Source organism: Megascapheus bottae, chromosome 10 (assembly GCF_031878675.1).
Source record: "Megascapheus bottae isolate mThoBot1 chromosome 10, mThoBot2.hap1, whole genome shotgun sequence".
NCBI lineage: Eukaryota > Metazoa > Chordata > Mammalia > Rodentia > Geomyidae > Megascapheus > Megascapheus bottae.
The window spans coordinates 36,528,230-36,548,723 of NC_143518.1; the positions used below are offsets into that span (position 1 = coordinate 36,528,230).

At 38.3% G+C, this 20,494-nt stretch overlaps 2 protein-coding genes across 2 annotated transcripts; one reads left to right on the forward strand and one right to left on the reverse strand.

Annotated features, from left to right (window-relative positions):
- Window positions 1–3,669: 3,669 nt before the first annotated feature.
- LOC150058071 (olfactory receptor 10R2-like) lies at window positions 3,670–14,078 on the reverse strand. The gene is given in 2 exon segments (XM_090341620.1): window positions 3,670–4,617; window positions 14,052–14,078. Coding segments are annotated over 2 exon segments (975 nt in total).
- Window positions 14,079–19,174: 5,096 nt separating this feature from the next.
- LOC150058072 (olfactory receptor 10T2-like) lies at window positions 19,175–20,119 on the forward strand. Its single transcript, XM_090339841.1, has one exon. It carries the CDS (start codon window positions 19,175–19,177, stop codon window positions 20,117–20,119), a length of 945 nt encoding a protein of 314 aa, XP_090195967.1.
- The last annotated feature ends 375 nt before the right edge of the window (window positions 20,120–20,494 follow it).

A 20,494-nucleotide genomic window follows, 5' to 3' on the forward strand; every position in this document is an offset into this window, starting at 1 on the left:
AGATAGATAGCTGGCATGTGGTTTCTCTCCTGTTCTGCATTTTCTCCTTGTGTTGGTGACTAGTTCCTTCATTCTGCAGAAACCCTTTCTTTGGATGCAATTTCATCTCTCTGCCCTTTCTCTTGTTGGCTATGCCTATATCTTCTAGTGTTTTCCCGCAGTTGTTTCAAAGCTTCAGGTCTTACATTAAGGTTTTTCATCCACTTTGAATAGGGCAAGATTTTTGTACCAAGCAAGAGACACGGGTCTAGTTTCAATCTTCTACATGTGGATTTCCAGTTTTCTCGACACTGTGGGAGAGACTGTTTTGTCTCCACTGTCTACTTTTGGGCAACTTTGTCAAAAATAGGCTTACCAACACTGGTAGTTATACCTGTAATTCTAGCTAGATAGGAAGTTGAGATCTGAGGATCATAGTTTGAAGGGCAGGGGAGGCCATGAGATAATTGTCTTCAGAACACCAGAAACCAGAAATGGAGCAGTGAATCAAAGTGGTAAAAAGATAGCCTTAAGCAAAAAAAGCTCAGCAACATTGCTCAGCCCCGGAATTCAAGTCCCACAAGTGGACCAAAAACACAAAAATCAGGTGGCTGTGACTTTTGAGGCTCATTTGTAAGTCTCCTATTCTATTCCATTTGTCTAAATGTCTGTTTGTGTCAGTACCACTCTACTGGTTACAACAAAGTCTCTGTAATAAAATTGAAAGTCAGATTATTGTATATACATTTATTTGAAATAGGAAAGGGAAGGGAGGGAAACAAGATGTGCAAGGGGGGAAATGGGGACAAATACATGAGAAGGGGCCTCAATGTGTGAGACATAATGTACTAATATAACTGTAACCCCTCTACTAATTACAATAAAAATAAAATATAAATTAAAAAAAGAATTAAAGGTCAGATATTATGGGACACATACACACACACCCTCCCAGAATTGTTTTTTGTTCAGGAGTACTTGGCAATTCTGTCATTCGTGGGTCCATCTGAAGGTCAGTATTGAAATTTCTATTTCTGTGAAGAATGTTATGGACTTTTGAAGGACATTCATTGACTGTATAACTTGTTTTGGCTGTGAAAGCCATTTTCACAACATTGACTATCTTTAATTTATTACTTCAAATTTTCACTATAAAGGTTTTTATCTCTTAATTATTTCATTCTTTTCAAGGCTATTGTAAATGGTAATGCTTTCCTGACTGCTTTCTCTTCTTGTTCACTGCTGATATATAGACATGCTACTAATGTTTAGATAGTGATTTTTGTCCCCTGTTACTTAGTTGAACGTGTTAACCAGATATAAGAGGTTTTTGGTAGAGTTTTTGTAATCTTCTATAGAACTAAATCTTAAAATATAATTTTTCTTTCTTTAATAGAGTCTCATTACATTCTGTTGCCTTATTGCGCTGGATAGGAGCTCCAGCACTATATTAAATAAAAATGGAAAAGTGCACATTCTTGTCTCATTTCTGATCTTAAAAGAAATTGTTTCCATTTTCTCCACCTGTGTTAAGATACAATCTTCCACTCCTAGTTCCTTCAGAGTTTTTAACCATAATAAGATATTAGATTTTTGTCAAAGTTTTTTTCTTGCGTCTGTTGAGATGATCAATAGATTCAGAAAAAGATGTTTGTTTTTTAAATACATATATATATATATATATATTTAAAAAACTGATTACAGAACCATCCTTATATCCCTGGACTGAAATCACCTTGATCATGTTATATGATTTTTTAAACATGTTCTTGGATTCAGTTTGCTAGTGTTTTTCTTTTTTCATTGTTGGGATAATGTATAGTGGGGCTTATAGTTACATTTGTCATTACTACTCACACATGGACACCCCTTCTCATGTTTTTGTCCTCATTTCCCTCCCCCCACCTCCTCCCAATCATCTTGTTTTCCCCCTTCCCTTTCCTATTTCAAATAAACGAATATACAATATACCAGGTAACAAAGTCAGATACAGTAACAATATGAAATTAACCATAAGGACAATAAAGAGAAGAGAAATAACGTAGTACATTAAGAACAACAATCACACAAGATAATGCTCTTGCTTGCCAGTGTTTTTATTTTCAGCAAGTGTATAATTCTGTGAGAGAAAAGCTGTCTATAACTGTCTTTGTTGTTTCTTTATGTGATTTTGAGATTAGGATAATACTAGCCTCATAGAATGAACTTGGTAGCTTTCCTTCCTTTGCTATTTTCAGGAATAGTCTAAGAACATTGGTGGTCATTCTTTAGCACTGAATTCATCTATTTCTAGCCTTTTCTTTTTTTTTTTTTTTTTTTTTTTTGCCAGTCCTGGGCTTGAGCTCAGGGCTTGAGCACTGCCCTTGGACTTTCTCAAGGCTAGAGCTCTACTACTTGAGCCTCAGCACCACTTCCGGCTTTTTTCTATGTATGTGGTACCAAGGAATCGAACCCGGGTCTTCGTGCATGCTAGGCAAGCACTTTAACCACTAGGCCAAACTCCCGGCCCCTCGCCTTTTCTTTGTTGGGAGATTGTTTGCTACTCTTTCAGTCTCATTACTCATTTAAGATGTGTATATCCAGTTGTTTTAATTTTGGTCATATGTCCCTAGAAATAAATCAGTTTCTTATAGAATTTCCAGTTCATTACAGTAGATACTATATAACTTTTCTCATTAATAGAATCAAAATGGTACTGACCTGAGTATTCCATCTGAAACACTGAAGAACATTAACTTCCATATTGAAATTAAGTGTTTTAAAAGACGGGCCAGGAGTTTGGCCTAGTGGTAGAGTGCCTGCCTAGCATGCACGAAGACCCAGGTTTGATTCCTCAGTACCACATACATAGAAAAAGCCAGCAGTGGTGCGGTGGCTCAGGGTAGGTAGAACACTAGCCTTGAGGAAAGTCCAAGGACAGTGCTCAGGCCCTAAACTCAAGCACAGGACTGGCAAAAAAAGAAAAAGAAAAAGAAATGTATTTATTATCTTACTTATGTAACTGTAACCCTCCTCTCCCCCAATTCACCACCTTTACAATAAATTTTTAATATAAAAAATAATAACAGATCTGGATGCTGGTAGGTCACCCCTGTAATCCTAGCTACTCAGGAGGCTGAGATCTGAGGAGCACAGTTCAAAGCCAGCTGAGGCATGAAAGTCCATGAGACTCTTTTCTCCATTTAACCACCCAGAAGACCAGAAGCGGCACTGTGGCTCAAAGTAGTAGAGCACTAGCCTTGAGCTAAAAATCTCAGGGATAGCACCCAGGCACAGAGTTCAAGCCCCATGACAGACAATAATAATATTAATAATGATAACAATAACAATAATAAATGTTAAGGGATCATAAGAAGATAAACATTTCATGATGTGATCCTAAAGTCTTATTTTTTTTCTTTAAGGGAGTTTGCAGGAGATGGGGATCAAATCCAGGCTTTGAGCATGGTTAGAATTCTACCGCTAAACTACTTTCCCAGTCCCAAGAGTACCGTTATTTTTCAATTACAGAATATAATATGTATTGTTAAAGGAGTGTATTATTTATGAAAAATCAGAACAATAATGTTTAACTTTTTATTTTATTGTAAAGGCGATATACACAGGGGTTACAGTAACATAAGTAATGAGTACATTTCTTATTGAATTGCCTCCCTCTTTTTTTCCTACTTCCTCCCCCCGAATCATGTTTTAAATATATGGTTTCAGAGATCCTGTCTTGCCCAGCACTTTTCTGAGAGCAAGTTGGACATCCTTGTTTCTGAGACTGTAGACCATGGGGTTTAGTAGTGGAGTGACAATGGTGTATGTGACAGTGACCAGCCTGTCCTTGTTAGAAACATACTTGGCTGTAGGCCTCAAGTAGATAAAGGAGGCACAGCCATAGTGAATAACTACAACTGTAAGGTGAGAGACACAGGTGGAAAAGGCTTTCCGTTTGCCTTCTGCTGAAGGAATCTTCAAGATGGTCCCTAGAATGCAGAGGTAAGAAACACAAATAAAGAAAAAGGGAACGACAAGAACAAGAACACCACAGATGAATATAACAAGTTCATGAACATCTGTATTGGTACAAGCCAGGCGAATGACTGGTGAGATGTCACAGAAGTAATGGTTGACCTTGTTGGTGCTACAGAAAGGAAGGCTGAACACCAAATTCACCACTGTAAGAGAAGCCAAGAAGCCTCCAATCCCACAAGCAGCTGCCAACTTCCCACATACCTGCCAGCTCATAAGGATGGGATAATGGAGAGGGTGGCATATGGCTACGTAACGGTCATAACCCATCACCCCCAGTAGCAAGCAATTAGTAATGGCAAAACCAAGGAAGAAGAACATCTGAATGGCACAGCAAGTAAAGGAGATTGTTCTAGACACAGAAAGTAGATTAAGGAGCATCTTGGGTAAGATGACAAAAGTATAGAAAGTCTCAGATGTTGAGAGGATGCCAAGGAAGAAGTACATTGGTGTGTGGAGGCTCTGATCCAGGCGGATAATACTGACAATAGTGGCATTGCCACTGAGAATGACTAGATAGAGAAAGAGAAAAACCACAAAGAGATCAAGCTGAACTTCACCAAGGCTTGAAAACCCCAGGAGTAAGAACTCTGTGATCACGGTGAAGTTTTCTGCCAATACCTGTAAAAGAAAGGGAAAGAAGAAAACATTGCAGTTATGTGATCTAAGATTCTCTTGCCTGTGTTGCATTTGAGAGATGCCAGTAAAGGGTTCTTGCATTTCACTTGTCTAACTGCATTTTTAGGGAATCTTGCAATTCACTAATTTGTGTCCCCACCTATTCCATCTTCAAAATTGGTAAGTCACATCTCTTGTCTCTTTCTCTGAGTCTCTTTTCCATTTTTAATGTCCCATATCCCACATGGTTGCAACAGAATATCACAAGATGGTCTGTCTAGTTGAAAGTCAATCAATTTTATCAGCAACTTCAATTTCCATTTTAATACATATTGTTAGATTTCCAGGCTTTAGAATATCAGCATCCTTGAGGGTTCATAATTTTTCTTACTACAACTAATATAAGCAAACCAAAAAACTGCAGAAATGAATTTCATTTATGAGGAAGAGAAGAGGGGGAGGATACAGTCAATAATCCACTGCATATCCCACAAAATTAAAAACGGTGAGGGAAGGGAGAGGTAGAGGAGCGATGGGTGAAAATGTTGGAAGGGGTAATGTGATCATGATTGTGTTCATAAACTACCTTGTTAAATGGTATTTCCTTTGTACAACTACTTAAAGATAATAAATTATTAAAAAAGAATTTCATATATAGTAGTATACAATAATTAAGCATTGAGTTTAGCCAAGAAAGTGTGGGATCTTTACACAGAAAACAACCAAATATTTTCTTCTCACTGGAGTTTTATGTCCTTTGGTTAACACTGACGAAGACGTTAAGGAAGATATGAGAATATCACATTCATGGAATAAAGATTCAATAAAATAGAGGTGATTCCTACCAAACTGAGCTCTCGTCTCTGAATAATTCTCTTTTATACATGAAAAAGAGCCAGAACAGAAAAACTAAGCAAAAGACAACTAAAAGGAGGAAATTTTTAATTCTTGATTTGAAACTTTCTCTAAAGGTATAGTGCCAAATGGTACTAATATTAAAATACATAGATAAAACAGGAGGCTCAGAAATTAAATACGGTTAAAAGGCACAATTATGAATAAGAATACCTCAAATGTTAAACATTTGTGGTAAAACATATTTCTAATAAGGTATTAGTATCTAAAACATGGAGGGTTTTAAAGAGGAAATGGTTTGGGTCAATGAGTAAGAGTGTGGTTCACAAAGGCTCCATACCTATGTGCATGGGATCATATAAAACAATATCCTATGAAATGATCTCCAAGACAAGGAAACAAGAGACATGTTAGTTGTCATTGTTTTGTTTTCTTTTCCTTTTATGTTGTTTGCTAGTTTGTTTGTGTTTGGGAGGAAAAGGAGGGCACAGAAAATGTAGAACAAGGGTAAATAAATGCAACAGTGGTATTCACTGGATACTATGTGGGAAATTCACTGTACATCTTCTGGGTGGGGGTGGGAGGGAAAAACTCAGAGAGAGTGAGGAAAAGGGACTCATGATTCAAAAAGAATTGTACCCATTACCCATTATCTGATTCCTGTAACTACAACCACATTATATATCATCTGTACAAAACAATAAGAAGATGAATTTATTATTTTGATCTATGAATGTGAATGTGCACATACATGCTAAATAAAATATATTAGTGCAAACAGAGCTATAGGCAAAAGATCTACAAATAAATAAGCTAAGCAACCCAGTAAACAACACCTCAGTGAGGTGAACTTTACTTCTTCAGGCCCCCTGATTCCCATATTTAGTGCTTTCATCATAAGTGGTTCTTCTCTAGAAACACAACTGCAGAATCTGAAGAGAATTGGTGCTTGAGAAAAGAAAAATAAGAATTCCCAAAAAAAGTTATTTTCAGCCAGTCACAATGGCTCACACCTGTAATCCGAGCTAGTCAGGAGGCTGAGATCTGAGGATCAAAGCCAGCCTGGGCACTAAAGTCTGTGAGACTTTTATCTCCAATTAATCACTAGAAAATGGGAAGTGAGGCTGTGACTCCAGGGGTAAGGCAGTAACCTTGAGCTGAAGAGCTCAAGGACAGCACCCAGGCAGAGTCCAAGTCCCATGACGGACAAAAACTATTTTTTTTTAAATTTAAAAAACTTTTCTTTTTTTTCTTGTTTCCATATCCTAGAGTTCATTTTGTATAGTTTCATCCTATATGAAAAAAAAACTATTTTCAATGGTTTGTTTCTCCTTTTTCATCCTAAAGACTAAAAGCAGAAATTGAAGGCATAAATTCAAGCTACAGATTTCCTTTATCCTCCATTCACATTAACCAGGAAGGGTAATTGGAGAAATTATTTCCCAGTTATTTAGGAAGCAGGGATAGAAGAAAGAATGCCATTTGGACATGGGAACAGCTTGCAGAAGACAGGAAGAAACAAGAGACTAAATGGCAAAGTAGATGTTGACACAGTTAATTGACAAGTGGCAAACCTATAGCCATTAAAATGTACTTTTAATGAATTATCTTGATATTCAAAAACCCTAAAAATATTATAAAATTCCAAATTCCTTATGAAAGAAAATAAAAGGAAGACTTGAGAAGGAACGAAAGAAAGGGAGAGGAAAGTAGAGGAGAAAAGAAGATTGGGGGGAGAAGAGGGGAAGGGGAAAGTAAAAAGGAGAAAAGGGAAAGGGGAAAAAATGAAGGAAATGTAAGGGAAGAGAAGAGAAGAAGGGGAAGAATGAAGTAAACAAAATTCAATGCAGATCTTACAAAATTAAGAAACGTGAGAGAAGGTAGGGGTTGGGAGTGAGGGATGAGGACTTTGAAAGGGATGACATTTGTCAAGATGCATTGGATTCATAAACTTCTTTGTTGAATGGCAATATCTTTGTATAATTACTTAAAGAATATAAATATATAATGCACCTACTGTCTGGCAAATGTAACCGTAACCCCTCTATACATTACCTCGATAATAAAAAATAAAATGAAAAAATATAAATATACATTTTAAAGAAAAAAGTTTGTTGATAATTAGCCTTCCAGTGATACTTTATTTTTTTATTTTATAGTCAGGGTGATGTATAGAGGGGTTACAGTTACATTCATAAAGGAATGAGTACGTTACTTCTTTAATATTGTCATCCCTTCCCATGTTTTTTCCCATGTTCCTTCCTCCCACCCTCTCCCAAGTTGTAGAGTGCATTTCCAACATATTGTTCATTTCAGCATTTTTAGACAAATAATTTAATCTTTTTAAATTTTAGTTTTCTTTACTAAGGTTCAGAAATACTTGTGGACAGCATCATTTTAAGTGTCACTGAGAATTAACATTGGAAAATCCTGTTTTTCTTCTTTCTTCCTCCCTTCTTTCCTCCCCTCTTCCTTTCTTCTTTCCTTCTATCATTTTTCTTTGCTTCTAAAGACTAATGATCTAAAGGTAGACGCTTTTTTAAGGTAGAATTTTTCACCTTTCTCCCTGCTAAATTCTTTTCTAACCTTAAAACATCAACCTTGTCTCTCAATCCAGCTACTTTTCCCATCACCCTCTTGCAATACTCCACTGCTATGTATTTGTAGGATCCAGATTTAAGACTATTTCAACAATTTCAGAGTCAAACATAAACTAAAAGGTATCATTAGCTCTCACCTTTGGGATATCCTTAAGATTTTATATCGTATAATTTCTTTAAACCACTTAAGAAATTCGGAAGCTTAAATCCTTAGTATGAACTAGATTCACATCATTTAAGGTATGAATCCTGCAGTATAAAGGAATACAATTGTCTGATGTCCTAACATTTTCCAGGGCTGTAAGGACCAATCTGAGGAAGTTGCCACATCTGGCACATTCTTTGTACAGTACACCTTTCTCTCCCATTCTCTTAAAATTTTCCAAAGCAGAAACAAGACTCACCATTTCACACTCCAAAAGAGTGACCATTGGGCCCCTCTGTATGTCCTGGCCAACTACAAATCTAATGATTGTTATTAATAGCATTTTGTTCTGGTAATCAGAATTAGTCTCAATGCACTGCTTGGTAATTTCACTGTTCAGCACCCTAGGGAGCCATTAATACTTGGTGTCTGGAAAAATTCTCCCTTTCTTCAATTAGCAACAATGATCCCAGAAGAAAATGGACTTCAACTGTCTTTTGCCAAATAATAAACCATGGAGTAGGCCTGTAGAATTATTTCTTACTGTAGATTCACTGTTAAGATGGCTCGTTTTCTACTACTACTGATAGACACTGCCAACAGAAAAGGCTGAGAACCCCCTTGCAAACTCTTTCTCCTCTTCTTCTTTCTGTACCTTTTGGTTGGAGGCAGTAATGACCACCCCCCTACACACACACACACACAAAAAAGCAGAAGTGACACTGTAGCTGAAGTGGTAGAGCACTAGCCTTGAGCTGAAGAGCTTGGGGACAGTGCCCAAGCCAAGTTCAAGCCTCAAGGCCAATCAAAATAAATAAATCAAAAAGAATAGAAAAATAAGCATTCTACTCAGCCTCACAGAACATGAAGTGAAAGTTTCAAACTCCTTCTATTTCCAGAGGTTTAGGAAACACATATAACTTGCATACCAAGGCTCATTAATTTTTTATTGTATTTTATTGTCAGGATAACATATAGAGGGGTTACAGTTACATTTGTCAGGCAATGGGTACATTACTTCTTGAACCTCAATACCCATTCAGCTCATTATTTTTAACCATCTTTTAAAAATTATTTTTAAATTATTGTACAAAAGAGTTGCCATTCAACAACATAGTTTATGGAAATAATATATCTTGATCACAGGCTCTTTATTTGAAAGGGGATGAGTAAGAAATAACTGGAATAAACTATTAGATGCATGGAAGATAATGAAATAGATAATGAACTTCCCCCAAAAAATATTTTGCTGAAATAGTTTTATATCATGTAGTTGTTGTACTATGACCCCTAGGATCCCTTCTAACTTTCTAATTCAGTCAATGATTTCTCACCAGATAGTTTCAGAAGTCCTCTTAAATACTCTAGAGCATGGGATTAAGCTTGTGGTGTTCAGAGATGATACTCTTGTGTCTTCTGTTTCTAACTCCATGTTCTTTTGGGGTTTTATATAGTCTGGTTTGACATAGAAAATACTCACAGATGCTAGATGTCCTCAAAAGTGGGAAAATCTAGTTTGCACATATAAAATCTTTGAAATTTTCCTAATATTTCCCCAGCGTTTTTCACTTTTGGTTTTGGCAGAACTCGGGTTCTTACATGTCCTTCACTGATACTCTTATTGACAACACATGTTTCTAGCTCTGGGTCGTTCCTTATTACTTTTGAAATAGTGTCTTGTTTCTTGCCCATGATTGATTCACTCATGCTAAGCTTTCGAGTAACAAGGATATAAGGCATTAGCCACCACAACCAGCAATTCTTTTAGAAGGGGTCTCAAAAACCATTTTTTTCCTACATAGGCTGGATTCAAACCACATTCTCAACCATCTCAGTCTCTCAAGATTACAGGCATGAGCCACAAGTGCCTGGTTTAAAATGTTGCTTCATATGGACATAGTAAATAAGCAGTTGAGACTGTAATGCAGTAGAGCACATGGAAAATGTTCATTGGGATTTTTTAGTCAGGATACTCTGGATGTGTATGCAACAGTAATACTCACTTACAAGACACTATGTTGGAACTTTACAACTTGGAGAGGAGGAAAGCTGGGGGGGATGGTGGAAATAAATGAGGGAGTTACTTATGTAACTGTATCTCCTCTGTACATCATCTTTACAATTAAACAAAAACACAAAAACACCATCAGAAGTGCACAGAACAATTGGGAGGGGTGGGGAGGAGGGAAATGGGGACAGAAATAGGAGAAGGGGTATCAATGTGTGAGAAGTAATGCACCTACTACCTGGCAAATGTAACTGTAACCGCTCTATACATTACCCCAACAATAAAAAATAAAATTAAAAAAAAAGAAGTACGATTTTTCCAGCTTGTTGTTATAGGCACTCAGAGCTATAAATTTTCCTCTGAGTATTGCCTTTGCCGTGTACCAAAGGAGCTAGTATTTTGTATGCTCCTTATTGTTAAATTTCATAAACTGTTGGATTTCTGTTCTGATCTCTTCGATGACCCATTGGTGATTCAACAATGTGTTGTTCAATCTCCATGAGTTACAGGGTTTTCATTGTGGAGATGTGTGTTCAGTTCCAATTTGATGCCTTTGTGGTCTGAGAGAGTGCAGGGAATAATTTCAGTGTTTCTGAGTCTGTCCAGGTTTGTTTTATGGCCTAAGATGTGGTCTATTTTGGAAAATGTTCCATGTGCTGCTGAGAAAAACTTATATTGTGTTGTTTCTGGGTGGAATATTCTGCAGTTGTCTGTTAGATCTAGTTGGTCTATATAGTTGTTCAATTCTAAGGTTTCTCTGCTGAGTTTTTGCCTTGTTGATCTGTCCATAGGTCAGAGTGGTGTGTTAAAGTCACCAACAATCACTGTGTTTCAATCTATGTATGGTTTCAGTGAAAGTAAAGTTTGCTTGATGAAGTTTGGAGCTCCGGGATTGGGTATGTAGATATTTAGGATCGCTATGTCTTCCTGGAGGAAAGATCCCTTTAGTCGTATGTAGTAACCTTCTTTGTCTTTTCTCACTAATTTTAGTTTGAAGTCTATTTTATCTGATATGAGGATGGCAACTCCAGCCTGTTTATTGAGGCCATTAGCTTGATGGAGTTTATTCCAACCTCTCACTTTCAAAAAATGTTTGTTATTTTGGGTAAGATGTGTCTCTTGAAGACAGCAGAATGATGGATCTTGCTTTTTGTTCCAACTAGACAGACTACGCCATTTAATTGGAGAGTTAAGTCCATTGATATTGAGAGTTAGGATTGAGAGATATTTATTAGTTCCTACCATTTTTAAAAGCTTTCATTAGGGCCTGTATCTTGACAGTTCTTGTGGTACTTAGATGGTATGATGTTTAGGTGCCATTTCTTTCTCTGTATTGCAATGGGCCAAAGACTTAAAGAGAGTCTTCTCTGAAGAAGAAACAAAAATGGCCTATAGACACATGAAGAAATGCTCAACATCTCTGGTCATAAAAGAAATGCAAATCAAAATAACACTAATATTCCACCTCACTCCAGTTAGAATGGCCAGGATCAGGAAAACGAATAACAAAAGATGCTGAAGGGGATGTGGCCAGGAGGGATCACTAATACACTGTTGGTGGGAGTGCAAACTCGTTCAACCACTATGGAACTCCTTTATGACCCAGCAATTCCACTACTTGGCATTTACCCAAACATCCAGAAACAAGGACATACTAAATCCACTAGCACAACAATGTTCATTGCAGCATTATTCACCATAGCAAAGATATGGAACCAACCTAGATGTCCCTCAGTTGATGAGTGGATCAACAAGATGTGGTATTTGTACACAATGGAATTCTATGCTGCTGTCAGAAAAAACGACATTGACCCATTTGTTAGGAAATGGAAAGACTTAGAAAAAATCATATTAAGTGAAGTAAGCCAGACTGAAAGGAACTTAGGCTCAATGGTTTTCCTCATTTGTCATAATCAGTGGAAACCTTGGGCTCTAATAGCAGAGATTTGCAATAGAGCAAAACCTTGATACATAAAGCCACGTAGTATGAAGCTGATTGAAAGGACCTCCAGGATATTGAAACAAAAGCCATATAATGAATGATTGTTGTCCTTAATATACTATGTTATCTCTTATCTCTTTTGCTGTCCCTTGGTTATATCACTCACTTTGTTATCTGATATATTGGATATATTTGTATTTGGTTATTTGAAATTGGATAGGAAAGGGGGGAAAACAAGCTGAGGGGTGGGGATGGGGGGGAGGGTAATGGGTACCAAGACATGTGAAAGGGTATCAATGTATGTGAATTAATGCACCTTCTATCTGGCAAATATCATGTAACCCTTTTATTAATTACAATAAAAAATATTTTTAAAAAAAGAAGTGTGCAGAACATCATTTTAAATGTTTCTTGACAACATGCTAAATGTAGCTACTTATAAATTCTATGTTTGTATTTCAGGTTGAGCAATTTTTATCTTCATGTCACTATTATGCATATGAACTAAAAATAATTTTATGCCATTACAAAAGAATTTTTAAATGGGTATTGTTACACAGTTGTCTTCCTAGGCCTCTGACCTCAGAAATTCTTATTAAAATATTTGATAAGGCACTAAATATTTGACAATCTATCTCAAATCTACATTAAATTTAGGGCAATATAGGTAGTACAATAACTAAATACTTAATGCTTCGCCAATTTCATCCAAAGCAATCCATGACTTCAATGTAATCCTTTCAAAATCTCTGTACAAATTGTGAAGTCAGCCTGAAAATTGTTTTCCTAAATTTGTGTGCAGAGATAACACAGTTCTGAAAAGGAGACAAGTGGTACAGGACCTCATTTTTCCTAGTAGCGAGATTAGTCAGGAATCAAAACAGCAGGCTAATCGTGCAGAAAAAGTCAAATAGTGTGAAATTGCTCTCTGTATATTTGAGAACCTGATCCTCTACAAAAGTAATCTCACAAATCAATGTGGAAAAAAATCATGACTTTTCTTTTTTTAGTCAATAATGCTGGGAAAGCTAGCTCCTTCTCCTTCTACCATCACTCAGGGGCAAGTAGCCCCACACAGTCAGTACCAGCTATGCAACAATACCTGAAAGAGCCCCACCTGTCTATCCAAAGTAGAGTCTACTCAGAACGGACTATCAGTGGACTGCACTTACTCTATAATAACAAGATTGCAGAATTTTACTAGTCAAAGTAAAAGCGCTAAAAATACTTCTTTCTTGTTATGTGCCCATAGTTCATGCCTATTGTCCTAGCTACTCAGGAAGCTAAGATCTGAGGATCACAGTTCAAAGCCAGCCCAGGAGGAAAAGTCCCTGTAATTCTCGTATCTCCAATTAACCACTCAAAAACTGGAGGTGGTACTGTGGCTCAAAGTGGTAGACTGCTTGCCTTGAGCAAAAGAGCTCAGGGACAGCCTCTAGGCCTGAGTTCAAGCCCCACAAGGGATGAAAAATAAAAGATAAAAATTCTTCTTTCTCTATGGCTTAGGTACATAAGTTTGAACTATGTATTATTTCTCAAAGGAGTGTTGCTTTCATCTATATACAAATATATAGAAGAATATATGTAATATGAATATATGTAATTGAGATCACTCCTGGATCACTTCAGTCTTGTACTATTACACCAACAGTCTACACGCAGAAACATGCTAATTCATTACACGTGCCTCGTGATTCGCCCTAGTTTTTTTAAGGAAACAGTTTCTAGACTCCCATAACAAAGAAGAGTATGTCTGGATTCTGAAGATTTTCTAAGGCATCTCTTATTTCTTCATATATAATGGTGAAATTTACTAATGGAGGCTAACAGAGACTGTGTGGGTAAAATCACCTTTGTGAATGTTCAAATATTAAATGGGTAAAAGACAACTTCCTAAGTAGCAATGGTAGTCATATACTTACTGACAGAAACCACATTATATTTCTCAATTCATGATGTATGTATTTTTATACATTAATAAATGATATAATATATAGTAACATAATCTACTGTTGTAAGGTGTGTGGACAGTGGTAAACCACATAATTTCATCTTCAAAAAACTATGGTTAATTAATCTGTGGGATGTCGAGTCATCTTTCTCTGGAAATCAATGGAGGCATCTCCCTGAATGAAACATATTCACCGTAAGTACTAAGAAAAAGAACATGAGAAAGTGGTGCTGTGTGGGGGCCAGGAGTTTGGCCTAGTGGTTAAAGTGCTTGCCTACCATGCACCAAGACCGGTGTTCGATTCCTCGGTACCCCACATACATAGCAAAAAGCCATAAGTGGTGCTGAGGCTCAAGTGGTAGAGTGCTAGCCTTGAGAAAGTCCAAGGACAGTGCTCAGGCCTTGAGCTCAAGCCTAGGACTGGCACAAAAAAAAAAGAAAGTGGTGCTGTGGCTCAAGTGATAGAGCACTAGCCTTGAGCTGAAGAGCTCAGGGACAGCTCCCAGACTCAGAGTTCAAGCCTCACAACCCAAAAGAAAAAACAAAACAAATTAAAAGAAATGGAACATGAAAAAAAAACACTATGTGGCTGTTGGATATCCCAAAGGGAAAAACTTGCTGGTTATTTATTTCTTAATGTTTCTTATATTTTTTTGCTTTTAAGTTCTCAGTACTGCATTGTGGGAATCTCTTGCTAAAGGACTTTCACAAATAAAGGGCATGCATAAATTATCTGGAAAATTGAAAGGAAAGCCAGCTGTGGTTTTGCTATTGCTTTGTATTTATGCTTCATAATATGCCAACACGTGTCACATAGTAGACATTGGCTTTCCCTGGTTATGAAGATTTCTTGAGAATCCCACATCAGTCCTGGAACAGCCAACACTATCAAAGGGCATCCTGTAATCATTCAGATGATTACAGTGAAGGAAAGCCTTCCTAACATTCATCACAGCCTCCCAATATATAAGCCTCTAAATCACCCACAGAATCTCCTGTTACTGAAAATAACCAGAAGATTCTAACTTACTCTCAGAAAGCCACTGTATTTGGACCAAGGGAAAGACTCCGTGAATAGGTCACTTACAAAGACATAAAGCTTTCAGTTAAAATCTCAGTACTAAGATAGATACATACATAGATACCTACATGCATATTGCTATTCAAGTGTTTACCATTCTCAGACATCTGCATCACTTCAAATAGATTCATATAAATGAATTTTAATATTTTTCTGTCTTTCTAGAAGTTACTGGTATCTTTTTTCATTCCAACCCTTTAAACACCTTAGCATTCAGTTCATCTTTCCAAGGTAAGCATGAGAATGTTTCTGGGCCCCTTCACCTCGTCAACCCTTCTCAGTAAATTATAGTTGTCTCTAATTCCTCAGCTTTTAATCTTATTCTCCTTAACCTAGTATCCTCTCCTGTAGTTGTATCCTTAGTAACATGAAAACAACAAAAACACTGTCTGACATAATAGAATTTTCCTGAAGGAGCTGAGGTGGTGGCTCACACCTGTAATCCTAGCTACTCAGGAGGCTGAGATCTGAGGATCAAGGTTCAAAGACAGCCCAGGCACAAAAGAACCTAAGACTCTTATCTCTAATTAACCTCTAGAAAGCGGAAAGTGGGGCTTGGCTCAAGGATAGGGCAGTAGCTTTGAACTGAAGCGCTCAGGGACAATGTCCAGGCCCAGGGGTAGGGTGGTACCCTTGAGCTGACAGGCTCAGGGACAGTGCCCAGGCACAGGTTGAATTCAAACTCCATCACACCCCCACCCCCCGCCAAAAAAAAAAGAATTTTCCTGAAGGGTGCATATCTAGGATAATGAATAGATTACAAGTACCAGCTGCCACATCTGGTTCTAAGTCCCTTACTTATGTTTTTCATACTTTCTGGGAACTAAACTCAGGGCCTGTGCACTGTACTTGGGCTTTCTCAAGGCTAGTGCTCTACCAATTGAGCCACAGTACCATTTCCAGCTTTTCTATGTATGTGGAACCAAAAAATCAAACTCGGGTCTTCCTGCATGCTAGGCAAGCACCCTACCACTAGGCCAAACTCCTGACCCCAACCAAATGTTTATTTTCACTGTGAGGAATTTTGTTAAAACCCAACAATATACGTGGTTACACATGACTCAGGAGGGTTGTGTTTGGGTGGTCCACAAACCACTATGGACATAGACCACGTATACCAGTCTTATCTTCACACCACCTTTCCCACCAAGACCTTCACAAGTGTCTACCTTATAGGAACACCATAGATGCCTAATGTATTAATTAACTGATGAATGCATAGATGAAAGTCTGCACCAGTGAACATCTTTAAAGGGATCAGTCTAGTAGATAAAGGAATACCAAAAGAATTATACTTTGTGCCCCCCTCAGAATGAAATGTGTGTATGCACACACTTGTGCGTGTGTGGTGTGTGTGTGTGTGTGTGTGTGTGTGTGTGTGTGTGTGTGTGTGTAAAATCTGGTCAATCCAAATACACTATGACAAGTGTTCCAGAAAAGATATCATTTGTTTAAATCCCTCAAATGAGTCAGTCTACATCTAGAGTCTGTAAAGTTATTAAGAGAGTGAGAGTTCAATTACAGCAAATGTAACCTTAATTCAAACTGTATGATGACCCATGCAAAAGTACTTGAAATGTTCAAAACCTTTTTATCTACATAGATCAAGTAGATTAAATAATTTAAAGGGTGAGGTCCTTTCTTTAAAACTGAATACGTACATATACACGGTGTTAAGGCCTGGAATACAAAGAAGTTTTCCTTCTAATGCCTCAGTCCCTGGGGTGTCCCAACTATTATGAGGCAGAGGGATTTTTCTGAAGCATGTACCATCAGGGACATAGTGCTAAGATCAGTGCTGTCCAACAACTAGTTAGAGACACCTTTAATCTACAAAATCTCATGGTCCTTCAATTTTCCTTAACGAGATAGGAGAAGAAAAAAATTCTGCTAATACTCCTCCAAAGTTTGCGTATTTCCCTCTTCTCTCTAGACTTTGATGAGACACAGGAGAAAAGAACTTGCCTGTGAATGTAAGTGTCTCCTTTGTGCTGAAGTTATAGATAACTTTCTCTGATTAGTCACATTATCTGGCAGTCCTCTCTAAAATTAACTGGAGTGTCAGAAGCAGGGTCTGCTAGAAATCATGCACAGTCAGATGGATTATGCCACAGTCAGAGATGGAGACCACACAGAGTCAAGAGAGAGTTAGTCAAACAAGGATTTAAGAAATGTAAAGCAGCAAAATATTGCTAAAAGAGACAAACTTTTAAAAAGGCAAAACTTCCCAGACAGCAGGACAGATATGTATCTTGGCAGAAGAATGTACAATGTTTAAACATAAATGTAAAATGTACAATGTTTAAACGTGGACTAGGGTATGGGAGGAAGTGGAGGAGTGTGGCAGAAAGCCTTCATGAAGCTCATACACATCAAAGAAGTCACTGATGGATCTCCTAAGCTACTGACATACAAGAACAAATGCAAAGAAAACACTACAGATAGGACCCAGTCGTGGACAAGAGAGTTTAGGATATTTAGGATACAGATTCACCTTGGTTGTTCAATGCCTATACATGCTGAACTTTCTCGGTTCTCCACTTCTTTGTTTGTAACAGGGTGGGGGTTAGGCATTCGCTGTAAACTTTTACTATACACTTGCTCTGGATAAGGTGTTTTGTTAGGAATGTTTGTCACTCACAAAGGCCTTTTGATTCCTGCTATGATTGTTGCCATTTCACAGATCAAAACATGAGCCACAATTGTGGGACTTGATTTTCCTCAAGGTTCTAACATGGAAGAATCTAGGGAGTTGGAGTGAAGAACTTGACATACTTCTCCTCACCACCATGCTATGTGGCCCAGCATCATCAACAGCAATGTAAGTGGGAGTAATTATCAAAGTCGAGTAGGGTATTCTGGGAAATCTCTTGAGAGATAGAACTTTGAAGGGGAGATATTTGTTACTCTTGAAGGACAAAGAGGGCAAGATGAGGCTCATGTGTGGAAGCAGAGAGACACAAATTAGTTCTATAAGATGGTTTGTCTGCAGCTGAGGGGCAGATGCATGACTAAAACAACTAAGATGGAGTATATGACAGAAACTTCCAAGAACAAGCCACACTCCTGACCACCAGAAGGCATTTCTAAACAGGAACTGAATTTCTTGTGGGCATCTACAGGATTTAAGTCGAGGACCATGGTTGCATCCTCCAAAGAGATAGTTCACCTCAGAGCAAGGACATTCCAAGTATGATATCCAGCAAAAGGGCGTAAGAAATCAGCCTGTTTCATGAGGTAAGACTTCTTAACTTTAAGAGGTCCTTATAATTTGTCCTTTACTGCAGAGATTGAACAATACCTCCTAAATTGCTCTAAGAAGGCCCCCAGAACTGAGGACAGATTGAGCTAGAATATTACTGATTTTTTTTCTATGTAATGGTTGTCTCCTTTCATGAGTCTGCTAATCTTAGTGTTGTCAAACTAAAGACAACTATAGATCCTCTGCCAATAATACCAAGCATTGTTCTGAGAACAATAATGGAGGTAATGGAGTTTCTTCGCCCAAGATTCCCTTGCACTCATGACAAGAGAAATCTGAGTCTCTGAGCCTTTGCAAGCTTTGACCCAGAGGCTCCATGACTCATCCTGTGTAAATAGAAGATGAACCCTTGAACCAGCCAATTACATATTTGTTTTTGTATTGTTTTGTTTTTGCTTTTACTAGATTTTAACGAAATGGCTTTGAAGATCATGGATACCTAAGGGACCACCCTCAAGTTGGTTAAACAGAACTTTAACCTTTTTGAGTCTCAAGTTTTCTTCTGCCTTGATGGAAGGATTAGATGTGAGGAGATCTATATCACACAGTGTGAACCTCCCTCTGTGTCTATGAATATGGAACACAGAAACAACACAAGAGTTAACCTTCTTTAGGTTTCTGTATTACCTGTGTCATGGCTCATGTCTTCTGATTTCACTTCTGTCAAATTAGGTGTTCTTCATTGCAAGTGGTCAGAGTTTGATTGCAACTGACCAATGAGGAGACAGAACCAAAGCATGATCGCTGAGTTTATCTTGGTAGGCTTTTCACACCTGGGGGATCTTCAGATCCTTCTTTTCTTTATCTTCCTCCTCATCTACCTGGCCACTCTGGTGGCCAATGCGGCCATCCTGACTGTCATTCGTCTGGACAGGACTCTGCACATCCCCATGTACTTCTTTCTCTTTATCCTTTCATGCTCTGAAACCTGCTACACCCTGGTCATCGTGCCCAAGATGCTAACCAACCTTCTGTCCACAATCCCAAGTATTTCTTTTGCTGGGTGTGCTGCCCAGCTGTATTTCTTTGTGAGCTTAGCTTGCACCAACTGTTTCCTCATCGCTGTCATGGGCTATGACCGCTACGTTGCCATCTGCAATCCCCTCAATTACACGCTCATCGTCAGCCAGGCCACCTGCGTGCAGCTGGTCCTGGCCTCCAGCTTTTGTGGCTTCCTCATCTCGGTGGTGGTCAACATCCTGGTGTTCAGCGAGCCTTTCTGTGCATCCAATCGGATCAACCACTTCTTCTGTGACATCTCCCCCGTCCTAAAGCTGGGGTGCACCGACACCAACCTGAAGGAGATGGTTATCTTCTTCCTCAGCATTCTGGTGCTGCTAGTTCCCTTTGTGCTGATCTTCATCTCCTACGTCTTCATCGTCTCCACCATCCTCAAGATCTCCTCTGCAGAGGGACAGCGGAAAGCCTTCGCCACGTGTGCCTCCCACCTCACGGTGGTTATCGTCCACTATGGCTGCGCCTCCTCCATCTACCTGAGGCCCTCGTCCCTACACTCCTCCGATAAAGACCTGCTTGTGGCAGTCACCTACACTGTGATCACTCCACTGCTCAACCCGCTCGTCTACACGCTGAGAAACAAAGAAGTGAAGCTAGCTCTGAAAAAAGTTCTGAGCAGGTACTCAGCTCCCAAAGTTGTATGATAGTATCCTGGATAGAACTCTCATACTATGCTATACTAGACACTTCAACTATCCTCTTATTCTCCTAGGACTCTTTCACAAAAGAAGAAATCAAGTCTTTAGTAACTTTGATTCTTTGGATTGGAAATTTCTTCAGGATGGATCTAAGTCCAGTAACATAGGTCAGCTGCTTGCCAGAATGTCATGTGAACACAGAGACATACAAAGATTAAAGACAGTTCTGCTGTTGTCCATGCATTGACATTGTCCTTTTGGGAAACTAAGACTAGAAATGCTGCACTCTCTCTTTGGGAATTCCCAGACTGATGGTTACATCTCCTACAGAGAAAGCAGCATTTCTTTATTTCAATAAAGAAACTGAGTTATTCAATACTA

Bases quoted from the DNA above. Each gene is read 5' to 3' on its own strand.
- LOC150058072 (XM_090339841.1), top strand. From the start codon at position 19,175: ATGAGGAGACAGAACCAAAGCATGATCGCTGAGTTTATCTTGGTAGGC.